The 16,026-nt window shown below is 39.5% G+C and overlaps 1 protein-coding gene across 2 annotated transcripts in view; it reads left to right on the top strand.

The window, feature by feature from the left end:
• gabrg3 (gamma-aminobutyric acid type A receptor subunit gamma3) overlaps positions 1-16,026 on the top strand; it is a 91,475-nt gene that overhangs the window by 53,059 nt on the left and 22,390 nt on the right. For both annotated transcript variants that reach the window (XM_085263980.1, XM_085263981.1), the window contains one exon: positions 12,164-12,384. In XM_085263980.1, coding sequence (XP_085120106.1) covers positions 12,164-12,384 — 221 coding nt within the window. The remainder of the gene's footprint in view (positions 1-12,163; positions 12,385-16,026) is intronic.

Raw genomic sequence — 16,026 nt, 5'->3', positions numbered from 1 at the left:
AAAAGGTGTTGAAAAGGAAAGCATCTAAATGGGGACCGATTTCCAGTAAGCTGTTTAATTTGAAAATAGTGACAGTGAAGCACAGCAAGAAGGAGCTAATCAGAAAAAGCAAAGCTCTGAGACATGTTTTTGTTAGCAGTGAACAATATGCTTAATCAGAGAAGACCAAATCTTTGTAATCATAAAGTAGTTGTGTTAATACAGAACTTGCTGGGAATGCAGTGTCCAAGGAAGCCTCCTGTAAACAAGGAATTCCTGCCAAACAAAAGCCAACAATGCTTTTCTCACTGAGAGCTTCCCACTCACAAGCTGTTTGTTATACACTGGATGACCAGAGAAACACAGTATTTATGCCAGCTCATTTCCTGCTGCAGAAAGAAGCTGCTGGCAGAGCTCCTCCAACATCCCTGCTCGTGTGGTTTTCTTTAGCTCCCACCATAACATTAATTTGTAATGTCCCTGCAGTTTGCAGTCACTGTAACTGTTTGGCTCACACCTGCTAGAATACAAAATGACCTTGATCATTTCTCATCCATGGTGTAAAGAACAGTTTTGTAACTGATGGTTTAACAGTTACAAAGCGTCTAGTTGAACAAAGAGAATGTTGCATTTCTTATTTTTACTTTGTGGCTGAAGATTTGGGAAATTAAGCCATCAGCATGAGGATCAAATTATGAGGCTCTCGGTAACACAACATAGAACAGGTCTCTGGAATATTAATATTCTTCACGTGTGGTTCAGTTAGTATTTAATGAACTCAGAAATATCTTTTCTGTTTTTAGCAGTGTTCATAATTTTCATGATACCTGTGCGTACAAAGGATCCTCTTTGTCTTGCCTACTGTTAACAGAAGCAAATTTTCCTAGTAGGAAGGAAGGATTCAGTGTGTTTTTGGTTTGTTCTCTTGCAGGGCAGATTGTCTGATAAAATCTGCAAAACCTGAGGTATCAGTTTCAGTGATGCAGTTATGTGGGAGAGTCTGAGCACCTCTGGGGACGTCACAGTGTGTTGTTTTTGGGAGTTAATGTACAGCCACTGTATCAAAAGACATAAATAATCCTTGTTTTTTTTTCTAATATATTTGTTCTTCACAGTTTATTTAAGTAATCTAAGAGTCAGCGACTACCTAGTAACCTTGCTTGGCAGTAGGGGTGGGCGATATAAACAATATACGATAGAAACGATATAAATTAGCCAACGATAGAGATTTTGACTATATCGCTCTATCGTGATAGCGCATGTTGATGATGTCATCAAGCTGCGCCTGTTTTGGTCGAAAGCATCGCAGCGCTACAACCATTATCATCTGCAAATTATGGCGGGCGACAGTCATAGCAAAGAGATGAAGCACTTTTGAAATGTGGGGAAAGCCAAAAACTGCGCTTCCTCCACTTCCGTAACATTGATTTATTAATGTTGAATTCTCTCGCAGCTGTTCTGTTCCCATGTTGTTGCAGTATATTAATGACTAACCTCGTATTGTGGATGAATAATCCCAGTTGTTCTCCTGACTGAAGTTTGGCCCGTGTATAGCATCCTGCTACGCGATTGCATTTGTCCCTAACCACCAGAATCCCTCACGTTAACTTTTATCGAGTGGAAAAAAATTTGGCGTTCATCCTCCAGCTTCACTGTGCTAATGTTATGCTAACATAGCTATGTCGCTAGCAATCACGTAGCACAACATTATATACCAGGTAGTCGAACTTCAGTAACCCTGCAAACGCCACTGCTGTTTAGTTTCCTGTCTTCATTTATGTTGGAAGTGGTAGCAGAGCTGTACGTTTTAATTAGTTTCAAAAATCTCTCAGTCAGAACATGGTATGAAATGTTTAGGTGGAAACTAGCAGGCTAACTTCCTGTTAACTTCTAACTCCGTTAAATCTAATAAATTCTGTTTTCATGGATGCATGGATGTTAAACTTAATGTTACACCTGCTAAAGCAGCAACGCTGATGATTTTATTAAAGATGAAAGAATTTAGACCGTTCGTTTGACTTTGGGACCTGAAGCGGACGGAGTTTTGGACCCAGATTACTCCGCGAAGCTCCTCACTACGGCAGCCATAATACTCTGAGAATCCATCAAAACATTTTTTAACAGATTTCTGCACACCAAAATCGGTTTGAGGTCAGTAAGCACAACCAGAATTCATACATAAGGCACACTCGATTTTTGAGAAAATTAAAGGATTTTAAGTGTGCCTTATAGTGTGGAAAATACGTTATACAGAAGAAAAGAATATATCGCGATATATATCGTTACCGCACGTGCTTCAAATTATATCGCGATATGGATTTTAGGCCATATCGCCCAGCCCTACTTGGCAGGTATTTTCAGCTTCTGTTAGAGTTTTTCCAGGTCTCGTTCTGGCCCAGTGATGTGACTCTCTGTCCTTGACATTACTGTATTTCAGAAAGTGCCTTCCATCCATACTTTTAGTTTGTTTTTTTTTTCTCCCCTGAAAGAAACTTCAACTAACAGCACAAGAATCAAGGTTTGAGAAAACCTTTTATTGGCATATATTCAATTTCTTTAATGACCCTGAAGCCATTCAGACACACAGCATTGCTAACTTCATCAGTCTGCTACTCAGTCTTTTGTTAATATTCCTCATTCCGCTTTAACAGCTTTAGTAAAATATTCTTTTAGCACTAACAGTCATGATGTCTAACATGCATTCAAATTTGTGCAATGATAGAAGTTGTGTATAAAATAATGTCTCTCTCTCTCTCTACATAACTTCATCTGATTGGTCATAAGCAGAAGGTCTGAACAGCTCAGACATCTTCACACAGATTTGGCAGTAGAAAAAAAAAAAGTTGAGCTGTCTGCAACCTGAGCTTTAGTCTCTTAGGAATTATTTGTTCATACAGTGACCTCATCATTGATCATTTGTGTGGTGTGAACAACTACCTTATTTAAGAGGAAGTAACAAAAATACTGGCAGCCACCATTGCTACTCAACAGAAAAGGTCAAAAAAAGCAGAACTGGTCCACCTTTTTCTCTTTTCTCTGGTTTTAGTCCAAGTTTCAGGGACGAGTCACATGTTGGCAGGTTGTAGTTTCATGCAGGAATACCGGAGGAATGCATGCGCTGGGATGTGGTCTCAGAATTATCAGCTGTAGCTGGGCAGTTGATGAAATTAAAAATCTTAATTCATTACCAGTGTCACCTGTATCTGATAAGTTCTCTGCTAACTGGATATGCTGGCCATTATGATCAGTAATGTTCAGAGGACTTAAGGCTGTTGAGTGTTAGCAGAAGGTTTGAAATATATTTTTTTTAATTGGCTGAAGCAGACTAAAAGACAGAAACACCGGATAGCTTTTTTGTGGGCTGATAAAGTTAACTCAACTCTGAAACATGAATGATAACCAAAATAAACCACAACAACCATTGTTTGCGTGGTCTAGCGATCCATGCTAAAACCATCCTCAGTCCATTTACGTTCAGCAGACTCTTTCAGTGGGAGAAAAAAAACGGAGTGAGGCAGAAACAGGTTTGCATACCACGTCAATGTGTTGAGGTTGACCCAAATGCAGATGAAGACACGGGAATGAGCTTGTGATGTTTGCTGAAAACCTGATAAACAAAAGTCACATGAGAAACTACACTTCAAGTTAAAATGATGACAGAGACAGGGAACACGTCCAGAAAACACCACAAGAAATGGCAAAGATCTGGTGAAAACCAGATAACCCAGAACAGTATGCACAGTCAGTTTTATCACATGCTTGTGATCACGCGTGCCCCGAATCTAAACTGAATCTAAGTGTGAATTATTTGGTTTTCAGCCTTCACCTACTGTGTCTGTGCACTTTGAGCACTAGGCCCTACCACATGGATGATAAAGTTAGCCTCCTTCTTACATGTAACCTTTTGCTGCCTTTAATAAGTACAAGAAGAAAACCCTTAGCCGGGAAGGAGAGTGCCAAGATGACTCAAAGCAGAGGACAGATACAGTATGTACTTTGTGCCTTTTTCTGCATAATCATTAAGTGCCAGCTTCACACTGCAGGGCTGAAGCTGTACACTTTGCCCTAGTTTATCGTTCTTGGTGCAGTGACCCACGCTGAACTTACGAATTGGAAATTAACAATACAACTCTAAAAGGCTACAGATTTTAGCAGGACGATGTTTAGTCAGGCAGGTAATTGCTAGGTAGTTGAAAACAAGGATGTGGCAAGAATGAAAGATACAGCTATTTGTGATTTTCAGAAGAAATACTTGTTCTGAAAGTGCTTCAGTTCAGTTCATGTGAAGTAAAATATAGACTTTATAATCCTTGAAGAACTTGAAGTTGGGCACCAATAGTGCAACCACAATCTTTGGAATAAAGTCGATGAATACCCAAGGGTGAAAATGCAGTTTGCTCTCATTTTTCTTTTATTCTATCCATTATTCTATATTTTCAATTCTATATTCATATGTTGGCACATATCAGCATGCCAGCTCTACTGCTGCCTTTTAATGTCCAGTTAAAAGTCAAGTCTTGTTCACCTTTTCTGAGAAACTCCCATAATAAGGCCTGACCTCAAACTTTTGATAATAGTATACAAAGAAGCAAGATTTATGTATTCATCTAATGTTACCTAAGTTGCCCTATTTTATTTGAAACACGGTCTACACACAAAAGCTAACCAGCTGAACAGAAATGCCAGTTGGGTGTTGATTAAATTAACTGCTCTCTTACGGCTCAGTCAACCGTGTTTATCGATGATTGGGGTTTTTTTGCTATTCACACCCTCAACCACTTCTAACTGTAAGGTGATTGCACAGGCCACCTGGTGGAAGACCCCAAACAGCCAAGTTCTGATCACACACAGTCACTGTCAGTCAGATTAGTAGAGGTTTGCAAATAATTGCCATCTAAATTGTAAATGCAGTCAATCGATCTGAGTCAGTCTGCACCAATGAGCACAACTCGTCTGTGTCCAGTCTTTTTGCAGTAGGGGATTCAGCTCATCTGGTTGCCAACTGGTTGTATTCTTGTCATACTTCTGTTTAGATTTGAGACTACCAAGCAGATATCCCATTTTGTAGTTAAATCACCATCCTGCAGCAAATGCGTCACTAATAGTGGAGGAATTTCAGTTTCAGATCCACAAGGTTCTGGCTGCACTCTGAGTGTAAGTATTTACCATGAATTCCTATGTCAGGGTTTGAATGGAAGGTCCCAAATTCAGACTCAGTTGGGCAGGATAAAGAAAAACTTAACGTAAAGTCCAAAAACCAAAATGCATTCCTCAAGGGGAAGCAGAGAAGCAAAGGAAAATCCTGTTTTAGCCTCCCTTCACTTTAAGTTTTAGGTATCATTTTAAAATTTTAGTTCTAACCTTTAGGGCCCTACATGGTCAACCTCCCCAGTATTTATCTGACCTGCTGAAACCACATTCATCGTCTCGAGCTTTAAGGTCATAAGATCAGAGACTGCTGGTGGTACCACACACTCGTTTTAAAACTCATGGTGATCGGGCCTTTCTGGCAGTGGCACCACAGTTGTGGAATTCTCTTCCACTGTCTCTACGCTGCACGGACTCCATTGATTCTTTTAAAAAACAGCTGAAGACATTTTTATTTAAAAAAAAAAAAAAGCATTTATGGTGTTTTTATTGTTTTGCATTGCTGTTTTATTTACTGTTACATTGTTTTATATTTCCATTTCTTGTGTTGTAAAGCACTTTGTGATTTTTATCTGTGAAAAGCGCTATATAAATATAATTTACTCACTTTACTTACATTTTTATTTACAATTTACAGTGTCCCACGGTTTTGGAATTGAGTCGTAACCACAAATTATAATATATCAAACAACTCGTGTGTGCGTGTCTTACTGCAGAGCTTATAGATGCATAATTCCATGCAGGGGTCAAAGAGGCAATTTTAATGTTTTATATTTCAAGTATTCCTCTGCATAGGCAGAATGTGGTGATTAGGCATATCCCACCCATTTGAGGCGACACAGTGCAGAACAAGGTTATTCTATAAATTGCTTTGCATCTAAAAAAGTCATTAACAAAGATGTATTTACATAAGAAGACAGGAAGGTTAGTGGAAGATGGCCCTGAACAGCTGAACCACTGCAGGCGGTTCAGAGCAGAGGTGTCATCCTGCCTCACATTTCAGCTGTACATTCATTCCTGAGCCATTATTCAGCCCGGTGGCTGTCTCATTTGCATTCTGGCCACTTTAAACAACGGGTAAACTGTGGCAGAATAATTCCTCGACATTAAGCCATGTGCATGTTTTCAATAAGGAGTAATATTCCCATTTGTCCACATGATTTAAAAGCTGATGAGGAATTATTCCATTATGAGAGTAAATGTGGTCAGCGTGACCTAACTTAACTTCTGTCAGACAGGACAGAATGAGAAATGATGGGATAATATTTAGCTTTCTCCACAGTGTATTTAAAAAAGTAAATTTACACTGGTGCCTCATATGAACCTACACTTATTTTGTCAAGCATTTTCCATGTCTACATGTCAAAACTGCAAATGAACAGAATACCCTTATTATCTTCAATTACCAAAAACCTCTATAAAAACCTCATGTTTGCACTTCTGCACATGCTTTTAAATAGCTTGTAGCTTGCACTTTTTACATTTAGAATATAGTAACCTTTTTAAACACAATTAATCACATTTTTGGAGAACAACAAAAGGACTTTTGTGAAAAATTTGTAGTTTTTGATGTTTGTCAGTGTTTCTAAGGGAGAACAATTTTCAAAAGCCAAACAACACAAAAGCTTAAGAGTTAGGTACTCACCATCATCTGTGATAACTCTTATACACTGAATGAAAAAAACCAAAACATTGCATAATGTTATGGCCCGTCTAGGGGTGGCCAGACTATAACATAAGGGTGATCCATCCCCGTATGACCCCAAGCAGCACATCACACAACGAGTACAATTTTGATGGTGATTTATTTAGAGTGAGTGAATTTTAACAAAGCAAAAGGAACGGACTATAGCTTTGGGGTGGACCTAACGCCAAAACAACAAACAAAAGGGAGCCTATCTAAAGGATGTACCAAACTTATCTATGAAAAGAATCAAACCAAATGACAATGACTTATCTCCCCAACTAACAAAAACATGAGAAAAAGGTCATCAAATAAAAAGGCAGTCCACCCCTACATGCTCCTGTATAAAGAAACAGCGGTCGGTTAAGGTGAGCTGAGGATGAATGACTGGCAGTCCATGGCGGTGTCATCATATACGTTGTCTCCAGGTAGTTAGCCAATCCGTACATGTTTTCTTGTCCGCCCCCTGTATGCACAAATCACGGAGAGGCACCTGCACACTCAAATTTGCATATCAGCCAACATTACGACAGCAGTTGTAACCAGTGTTGGTCAAGTTACTTGAAAAAAGTAATCAGTAACTAATTACTGATTACTTCCCCCAAAAAGTAATCTTGTTACTTTACTGGTTACTTATTTTCAAAGGTAATTAATTACTTAGTTACTTAGTTACTTTTTAAAAAACATAATTTACAACCTGAATAGGTGATAAAGCGATAGATCTTTCAGCCCAATTCTACTTTTTCTGCATAATCCATCATACAAAAAGTAATCAAATGGAAAAGTCTCTTTTTTTTTAAACTTGTTTTATCAGTTTTAATCTTTTAACTTTATGCATCAAGCAAAAATTAAATTATATGCACCATTCTCTGACTTGAAGAAATTAGTTTAACATCCATCCATCCGCTTATCCTTTTCAGGGTCGCTGGAGCCTATGCCAGCTGTCATAGAGCGAGAGGCGGGGTACACCCTGGACAGGTCGCCAGTCTGTCGCAGGGCCAACACACAGGGACAGACAACCATTCGCACTCACATTCATACCTAGTGACAATTTGGATTATCCAATTAACCTATCCCCTCAAGCTGCATGTCTTTGGATGGTGGGAAGAAGCCGGAGTACCCGGAGGGAACCCACGCAAACACGGGGAGAACATGCAAATTCCACACAGAAAGACCCCAGCCTTTCTGATGCTGGAATTGAACTCAGGACCTTCTTGCTGTGCGGCAACAGTGCTAACCACCGTGCCACCGTGCTGCCCTATTAGTTTAACATTTTCTCTGGAACTCGAATGCCACAAGCTGTCGGGACAGTTCACAATTGGTCAAAGTTTGTCCAATTTGAAGTCGGCCGGCACAAAAGAACTACATGTTCCCCCACTCCCCAAAAACTGAAATTTAATGGTTTACTCACACACAATGAGGGGAGTTGGGGTCTTTCCACAGGTGCTCAAGCCTGGTCGCAGAGATTTGGTCCCATTTAGCCACAGAAGCAATAACGAGGTCCAACTCTTCCAGTTTATTGATAACACCTGGCTCACAGGTGACATTGCAGTTAATCATAATAGTGTTAAATGGGATGAAGGTCACACCAAATTGGGAAAATCATTATTTTCATGCCTCTGTCTTTTTGTAGAGAGACATTGCCATATCGAAATGAGGTGGGCCATTTCCCAAACTGCCAACACAAAGCTGGAAACGCTGTTTTATTCTTTTTTTCTTACTGGACAGCAAATCAAAACCTTGCTGGTTAAAGTGAAAGATGAACATCTTTTATTCTGTACTTTATATTGAATGAAATGATCATGTGGAGTCCATTTGTGGACTGGTGCCAGCTGAACTACCTCCAGATCAACGCCAGTAAAACCAAGGAGCTGGTGGTAGACTTCCGCAGGCACAAGCATTCTCCACTGCAACCACTGAACATCCAGGGTATGGACATTGAGGCTGTGGACAGCTACAGGTACCTTGGTGTTCATCTGAACAACAGACTGGACTGGACTCATAACTCAGACGCCCTCTACAGGAAAGGGCAGAGCAGGCTGTACCTGCTGCGGAGACTCAGGTCGTTTGGGGTGGAGGGCCCACTCCTGAAGACCTTCTATGACTCTGTGGTGGCTTCTGCTATCTTTTATGGTGTGGTCTGCTGGGGCGGCAGCATCTCTGCTGGGGACAGGAAGAGACTGAACAGGGTGATCCGAAGGGCCAGCTCTGTTCTAGGATGCCCTCTGGACCCAGTGGAGGTGGTGAGTGACAGGAGAATGGCGGCTAAGCTGTCATCCCTGTTGGACAACGTCTCCCACCCCATGCAGCAGACTGTGACAGCACTGAGCAGCTCCTTCAGTGGGAGACTGCGGCACCCACGGTGTGGGACGGAGAGATTTCGCAGGTCTTTCCTCCCCACTGCTGTCAGACTCCACAACAAAGACTTTAACTGAACAAACACACACATCCACACATGTGCAATAACACTAAGTGCAATAATCTTTTCTGGCATCGTTGTATTTTTACTCAGTTGTATATAGCATTCGTATTCTATTTTTATCTTATTGTATATTTTTATTCTATTTTATTCTACTGTATATAGTATATTATTTTATTCTATTCTGTACAGCTGTGTACTGTATTTATTCTTATTGTATTCTAATTTTTGCGTCATAACTTTTGCACTGTCCACTTCCTGCTGTGACAAAACAAATTTCCCACCTGTGGGACTAATAAAGGTTATCTTATCTTATCTTATCTTATTTGTAATGCACATCAGCACCTTTAAATTTAACATGAGTATGTACAGTATCTCTACATCAGCAATCTTAATATAGCTGCTCCTCTGAGGCATTTGAGGTGAAAGACCCATTTTCTTCACAGTAACACCTGCTGTAATGACTGGAAGCAGCTGCAAGCAGCAGGGAGGGGAAGTGTGATCGATACTCCTTCAGAATAGTTAAAATTACCTCTAATGTGAAATTATACAACACACTCAAAGCTAGAATTGCTGATGGGTAAGGGTTACGTCTCTCCCTCCACCTGCAGCTGACTGTTTCCAGATGTGATTCAGCTCATATTAAGTTTCATTGTTTGATCTGCAGCTCTGTTCTTTCACTGGTCATTAAGTGCTGGATATTATTTACATTTTTTTCCCCTGAGCACCACACAATTAAAGGTCATGAGTACCCAGTGGTTCTCTTGATTATGGACTTCCTTCTAATTGGTGAGCTATTCAAACTGGTGCAGAGACTGGGTAAAAGGTCAAATGCATCTCCGGCGGTGGCAGCAGAATAAAAAGATGTAGGTTGCTGGAGGAGGGCAGGCTATCATTAATTTCATTATGCTTCACTTCTTTGTCTGTATTGTTACCAGAGGACTGTAAGAACTCAGCTGTTGCTGAGGAGGATTTTAGCTTGGCATATCGCAGATCGCACTAGCACAACTCATCATTGCTCATCTACATGATTTATATGTTTTCTTGTCACAACACGGATAGTTACTGTATCTTTTGAATAACAGTCAATTGTTAGCTTGATTAAATTGCATCCTATGTGCAATTAATGTAATAGTGATGTGGTTCTTTAATCACGTTGTGTCTTAAATAACTTTTTGTTTTAGTTTTCTTAGGTTTTAAAAAGTACTGAGTGAATGTCTAAGCATCATCTGCAGACCAAGAAAACCTCCAACTCCATGAGTGCTGCTACCATAGAGTGCAGGATTTCAGCGTACTGAGTGAAGTCGTGCTTGCTTATAAGAGCAACACTGGGCCGAACTGTACATTGAGAACATATATTTACTCATAAGAAATGCAGGAGGCTTTTCACTGCCACTTTACACCTTCAGGTGCTAAAACCACCACAAATACCAGGAAGTGTCATAACAGTATATTTGTTTGGTTTTAAATCCTGAAAAAAAAAGACTTTATATCAACAGCATCATCGGCTCTTCGGTGGTATGCTACTGGATTCATTTTCAAATTTTCCTCCCTGCTTAAATGGAAGACTGTAACCTGCATATAAGCTTTTTGATAATAACTCTTGGCAGAGTTAGTAAGTAGTTTTAATATTAGGAGAGAATTTAAAAACCTACATGAGATAAGATTCAGATAATGTATTTGAGAGTTAGATAAGAAGTAGAGTGAGTCAAGACTAAAAATGTAAATAAGTGAGAGAATGTCAGAGGTTCAGTTTTCACTTTACCATGAAAATTCGAAAATAATTTGACTAAGAAGAAATAATGGCTACAAAATGATCGTGGTATCAAATGTAGGTAAAAGGAGACCTGTGATTTGCTCTAACCTGTACTGAGCAGCCACCTATTGCACTTGGTGATATGGAGCCTTGACAATTTACCCAGAATGCACTTTTTGTACTTTTCTCCAGTAAAATATTAGAAAACAGTCAGTTTCAAATGCATTTTTCATGCCTAATTTTTTTTTTTTTTTTTTTTCATTTTTCATGTGGATATCACCTTATGAAACTCTCAGGGTTAAAAAAAAAATGCAGAAAAATGTGTGAATGTGAGTTTGAATGGTGGGCTGTCTCTCCGTGTTAGCCCTGACATAGACTGGGAACCCGTCCAGAGTCTACCCCACCTTTTGCTCAATGGCAGCTGGAATACGCTCCAGCCACCCTGCGACCCTGAATTGGATGGATGGATGGACAGACAGTCATGGACGGGTTTTTGTAGTTTAAAATGAATGCCATTCAATTGTTCTTCTTTTAAAGACTTCACAGAGTCAGCTAAATGGAGCTGAAGTGGTAAATTGTTCTTGAGTCTTGATGCTGCAGATGAAGAGCTCTGTCCATCCTACTCTTCAGGCTTGAATGAAGGACAACTAATAGAGTATATAGTATTTTAATGAATACAGTGAGCAGCAGTGTGTTTAACAATATGATTTTTTTTTTTTTTACATTTCACAGGTCTGCTGGTTAACACAGGCGTGCCATCGGTCTGTCCATCAGCTGTCTCATTCTCATTTACATATTTCACATTAATTGTAGTAAATTACCATTTTATTCAAAAAAATACAAATTGATAAAAAATAATGTAGCCTTTGAAAGGTCAGACCAATGATGGAATAAGCATCACTGGTCACATATGGCCAAGTGAATACATAAAATGATAGACGCTGACCCCGGTGAAAATGACACATGATTGATGGTATAGACTCATGTGTTTCTGACACACACAATACTCCTATAAAGAGTCATTCACAAACAGAAATTCAATAATCCTGGTTAGCAGGTGACATCGCTCCTGTTTTCTTCCCATAGCCACAGAACAGCATTAGTATTTTATTTTTTAATAGTTTGGATTATAATATGGCAAAAAAAAATGATGCGTTGTTTGGTTTTGTTTTTCTAGGAATATCAAATTGACATCATCTTTGCCCAGACGTGGACCGACAGTCGCCTCAGATACAACAGCACAATGAAAATACTGACTCTGAACAGCAACATGGTTGGACTTATTTGGCTACCTGACACCATCTTCAGAAACTCCAAGACTGCAGATTCCCACTGGATTACAATGCCTAACCAGCTGCTCAGGATATGGAACGATGGGAAGATACTTTATACCTTAAGGTAAAGACAGAACTCAACACAGACATCTGTTCATGTTTTACTGTAATACAACACAGTCAGAAGATATGCAGAATTGTCCCTCAGCGTACCCGGACAAATATGGAGACACAGTCAGAGAGTGTAATAAGGAACCCTTTAATCCTGCGAATTGACCTGACCCCCAAAGTCCAGTTCAGTGTCCAGACATACCATGCCCTAAAAATCTAGTGCGATCACTAACCACAGACGCTTCTTCACTTGCAAATGCCTCTGTGAAACTCATGCCCCAGTTACATGCATTCAAAGATGAACCTCCCTGTACTTAATCCATACATTCTTCAGTTAATTTTTGTAGCCGCTTATTAAACTTGGGGGTGGAGCATATCCCAGCTGTCCAGATGGGGTACATCCCAGACAGGTTGCCACTTTGCTACAGTGTGTCTACATAAATAGCTCAGGAGGGTAGATCATCTACTAATCGAAAGGTTAGTGGTTTGATGCTCCAATCTGCATGCCAAAGTATCCTTGGGCAGGATAGTGTACCCCAAGTTGCTTTCTGTTATGTGAGTGTTAGCTAGAAAGCACTTTGGTGTAGAAACAAGTGCTTCAATGAATGTGTGTGAATGGGTGATTGAGGCATGTTCTGTTCAGCACTTTGAGTACTCAAGCAGAGTAGAAAAGGACTGTATAAAGTTCAGTCCATTTAGCCCATGCAGGCACAGGGAGAACATGCAAACTCCACACCCAGCCAATTATTAGGCTGCTGCGAGGTGGTGGTACCAACCGCCACCTTTTGAAGTTTTGAACTGAAAACTTTGAAAGGTATTTAGACCGTTACTGCTGGACTTTGTAGAGCAGTTGAAGCATTGAGTCAAAGTGTTCAGGTGCATTTTAAGAGATTCTCATTCTTTTGTGTTCTTTTGCCTCTATGCTTCTCAGCATGGCTTAATTGTATATGCATAAACTTGTATATCCACTAAGTATGCATGAGGTGCCATAAATAGCATATGGCATACCCACATTCTTACGTCTGTCCCCATATTTGCTTATTTCTTAGTTCTGTTTGTTTTAATACTGGACACATAATCATAATTTGGCAATATAGTATTATGTACACAAATAGTTAAAGTATAACATAGTGAACATAGTATAACAATAGATTTATTTGTGCTTATAAATAAAATTTGAAATGTATGTTGTTTCATTCGGCCCCATTTAAGCTTCTGATACATGTGCTCTCTATAAGGGTCTTTGTATTCTCACTGTGCTCATTTATCCTGTAATTTGAGCCAGTTTCAGTGTTTTTAGGTGGGACTGATGTGCCACCAAATATCACTTCCCTCATTACAGGAAGAAATGCTGCAGTGTGGGCTTTATTCTTTCAGTTGTTAAGATAATGTTACTGTTCTTACTGCTAATTTTGCTTGAGTTAGCAGGAAGAGGCGTTAAGTGATCGGATGTTTCATCTTCAGTATGTGATGGCATTTTATTTTATTGCACAGCATGTAACAGCAATGCAAAACAAATGTCCTCTGTCTGCTTTTAACTCCTTGCAAGAACATAAAATTTTCCCCAGTCCAGAAAATTGCCTGCATAAAACCTGCACATTAATCCTCTGCGTAAACGTGGGATTTCTGTAACCCTGTGACATCATTCCTATGGTACATAGCATATCAACATTTTTTTCCATATGATTTTTGTAATTACTTTTCTGGATCTTGATGTTTTCTGTGCCGTGTCACCTTTGAGCCAGCAACATCCATTCATTTCATCTTGTAAGGAAATTTAGCGTCCTTATTTAATAATAAAATGAAGGCAGCACAATTGTCCAAACAGAGCAGTGCAAGAGCAATTAGCCTCTATCTTCAACTATTGTAAGTGCAAATTGGTTGCTTGAGATATAAGACCAATTTACAGAGGCATCTACCCTCGTACCCTCGAGCACTCTTTGTAATTGCAGCACTTCACATTTATAATAAAATGCTCCTTCGCTAATAAGCATCTCTCTACTGTCCTCGGTTTTTTTGTAGCCGCCCTTATGTTTGACATCTTCACATTTTTTTAATTGACACTTTCTGTTGAGGCAACTGTATTGCCAAGTATTCCACACGTAGTGTCTTTAAAGGCTATCAGACTTTTTTTATTCACACAGAGTAGTAAATCCAACAAAGAAGTAGCAGCATTTCGGTGTCCAAGTCAAGCCATAAACAAAGATTGGTCCTCATGAAGCTTTATTCAGAAGCGTGCAAACTTTGAGGAGTAATATCCGCTGATGGCATGAGACAAGGCTATGAAATGTCATTTGGTATTAATTGTGCACTGGCTTGGCTGGAGTAAACAGAGATGACATTTTGTGATATCCATGCCTCTCCCACATGCATCGTATTGTCCCAGTTCCATGCCTTAATGAGGCTGAAAGATCATACCAGAGTCACTCTGCAAAGATCCTTCTCTCTGCTGTTCTTCGCTTTTTACCGTCTTTTTGTTAATGTGACACATGTAATCTACACGTACAGAGCATTCCTTTTATACTTCACTGTAACTAAATTGGGAAAGCCATTTTGGAATAATTAATATAATCCTTTAAGATTTTTTCTCCTTATTTTAATGGTTGATTACTCAGTCACATGGTTTGATGTGTGAACAGAACCAATTCCATTATGTAAAAAGAGGTCAAGGCATCCTCATCACTTCCTGTAGCCTCTTTTTTCAGTGAAATAAGAAATGCCATTTGCTCTTTTTGGTTTTGTCTTTTTTTTTTTATTATTATTTTAATTATATCTCAGTACAGCTTTACCCCTTTCTATTATTAATTATATTATTATTTTATGTCAAAGTGCATACAATCACATAGACCTGGGGAGAGGGATACAGCAACCTAAATGACTGTCTTTTGAGTTTTATAAATCCATTGAAGGACAATAAAGGCTGTCACAAGTGCACAGTCAGCCAGAGAAAGCCATGAAAACTGTATAAAACTATGCACATTCACCTTGTGTCACTAAAAAAGATCTAAGCCATCGGTCCCCTCTTGCTGTGTCCTGTCATGTGTGGCAGTGGGACATTTAGAACATGGAACATGGAGTAGAGTTAGATGGACTATTCTCAGAGAGATATCTCAGTCCTGAGCAGTTATTGTGCTACTGCCCATTAATCTGGAATGGGCAGTAACAGTGAGCAGTACAATGAGAAAGATTATTCATAAATGAAGAACATCCAAGGCAGTGGATGTCGCAGTAAATTCACTCCAAGGTCAGACCGTGAAATCCTCGGAAACTGGAGGAAAAAAAAGTGCTACATCTCAGACTCTACAGGCTTCGGTTAACACGTTAAATGTAAACGTTCATTACAGTACAATTCGAAAAAGACTGAACAAGTATGGTTTGTTTGAAAGGAGGCAGGAGAAGTCTCTTTTGTCTAAAAAGAACGTGGCACCACAGCAAGGTTTGGAAAAACTTCTGGCACAACGTCCTTTGGACAGAGGAGACCAAAACAGGGATGCCCTTCCAGAACACACAAACCAAAACAGCGCATTAGCACTGACACCTCGTACCAACTGTCAGCACGGTGGTGGAGGGCTGATGATAGGGGCTTGGTTTTATAATTTACATTTTAAAATTTGCCTCCACTAATACACAGTGACTGGTGAAAGGAATATAATGT

The sequence above is a fragment of the Mchenga conophoros genome, linkage group LG23 (genome assembly GCF_057382185.1).
Source record: "Mchenga conophoros isolate Kocher_MC1m ecotype Shallow Benthic linkage group LG23, M_conophoros_male_GT1.1, whole genome shotgun sequence".
Taxonomy (NCBI): Eukaryota; Metazoa; Chordata; class Actinopteri; order Cichliformes; family Cichlidae; genus Mchenga; species Mchenga conophoros.
The sequence above is the reverse complement of the archived record's forward strand: the minus strand, read 5'-3'. Positions and strand labels throughout refer to the sequence as shown.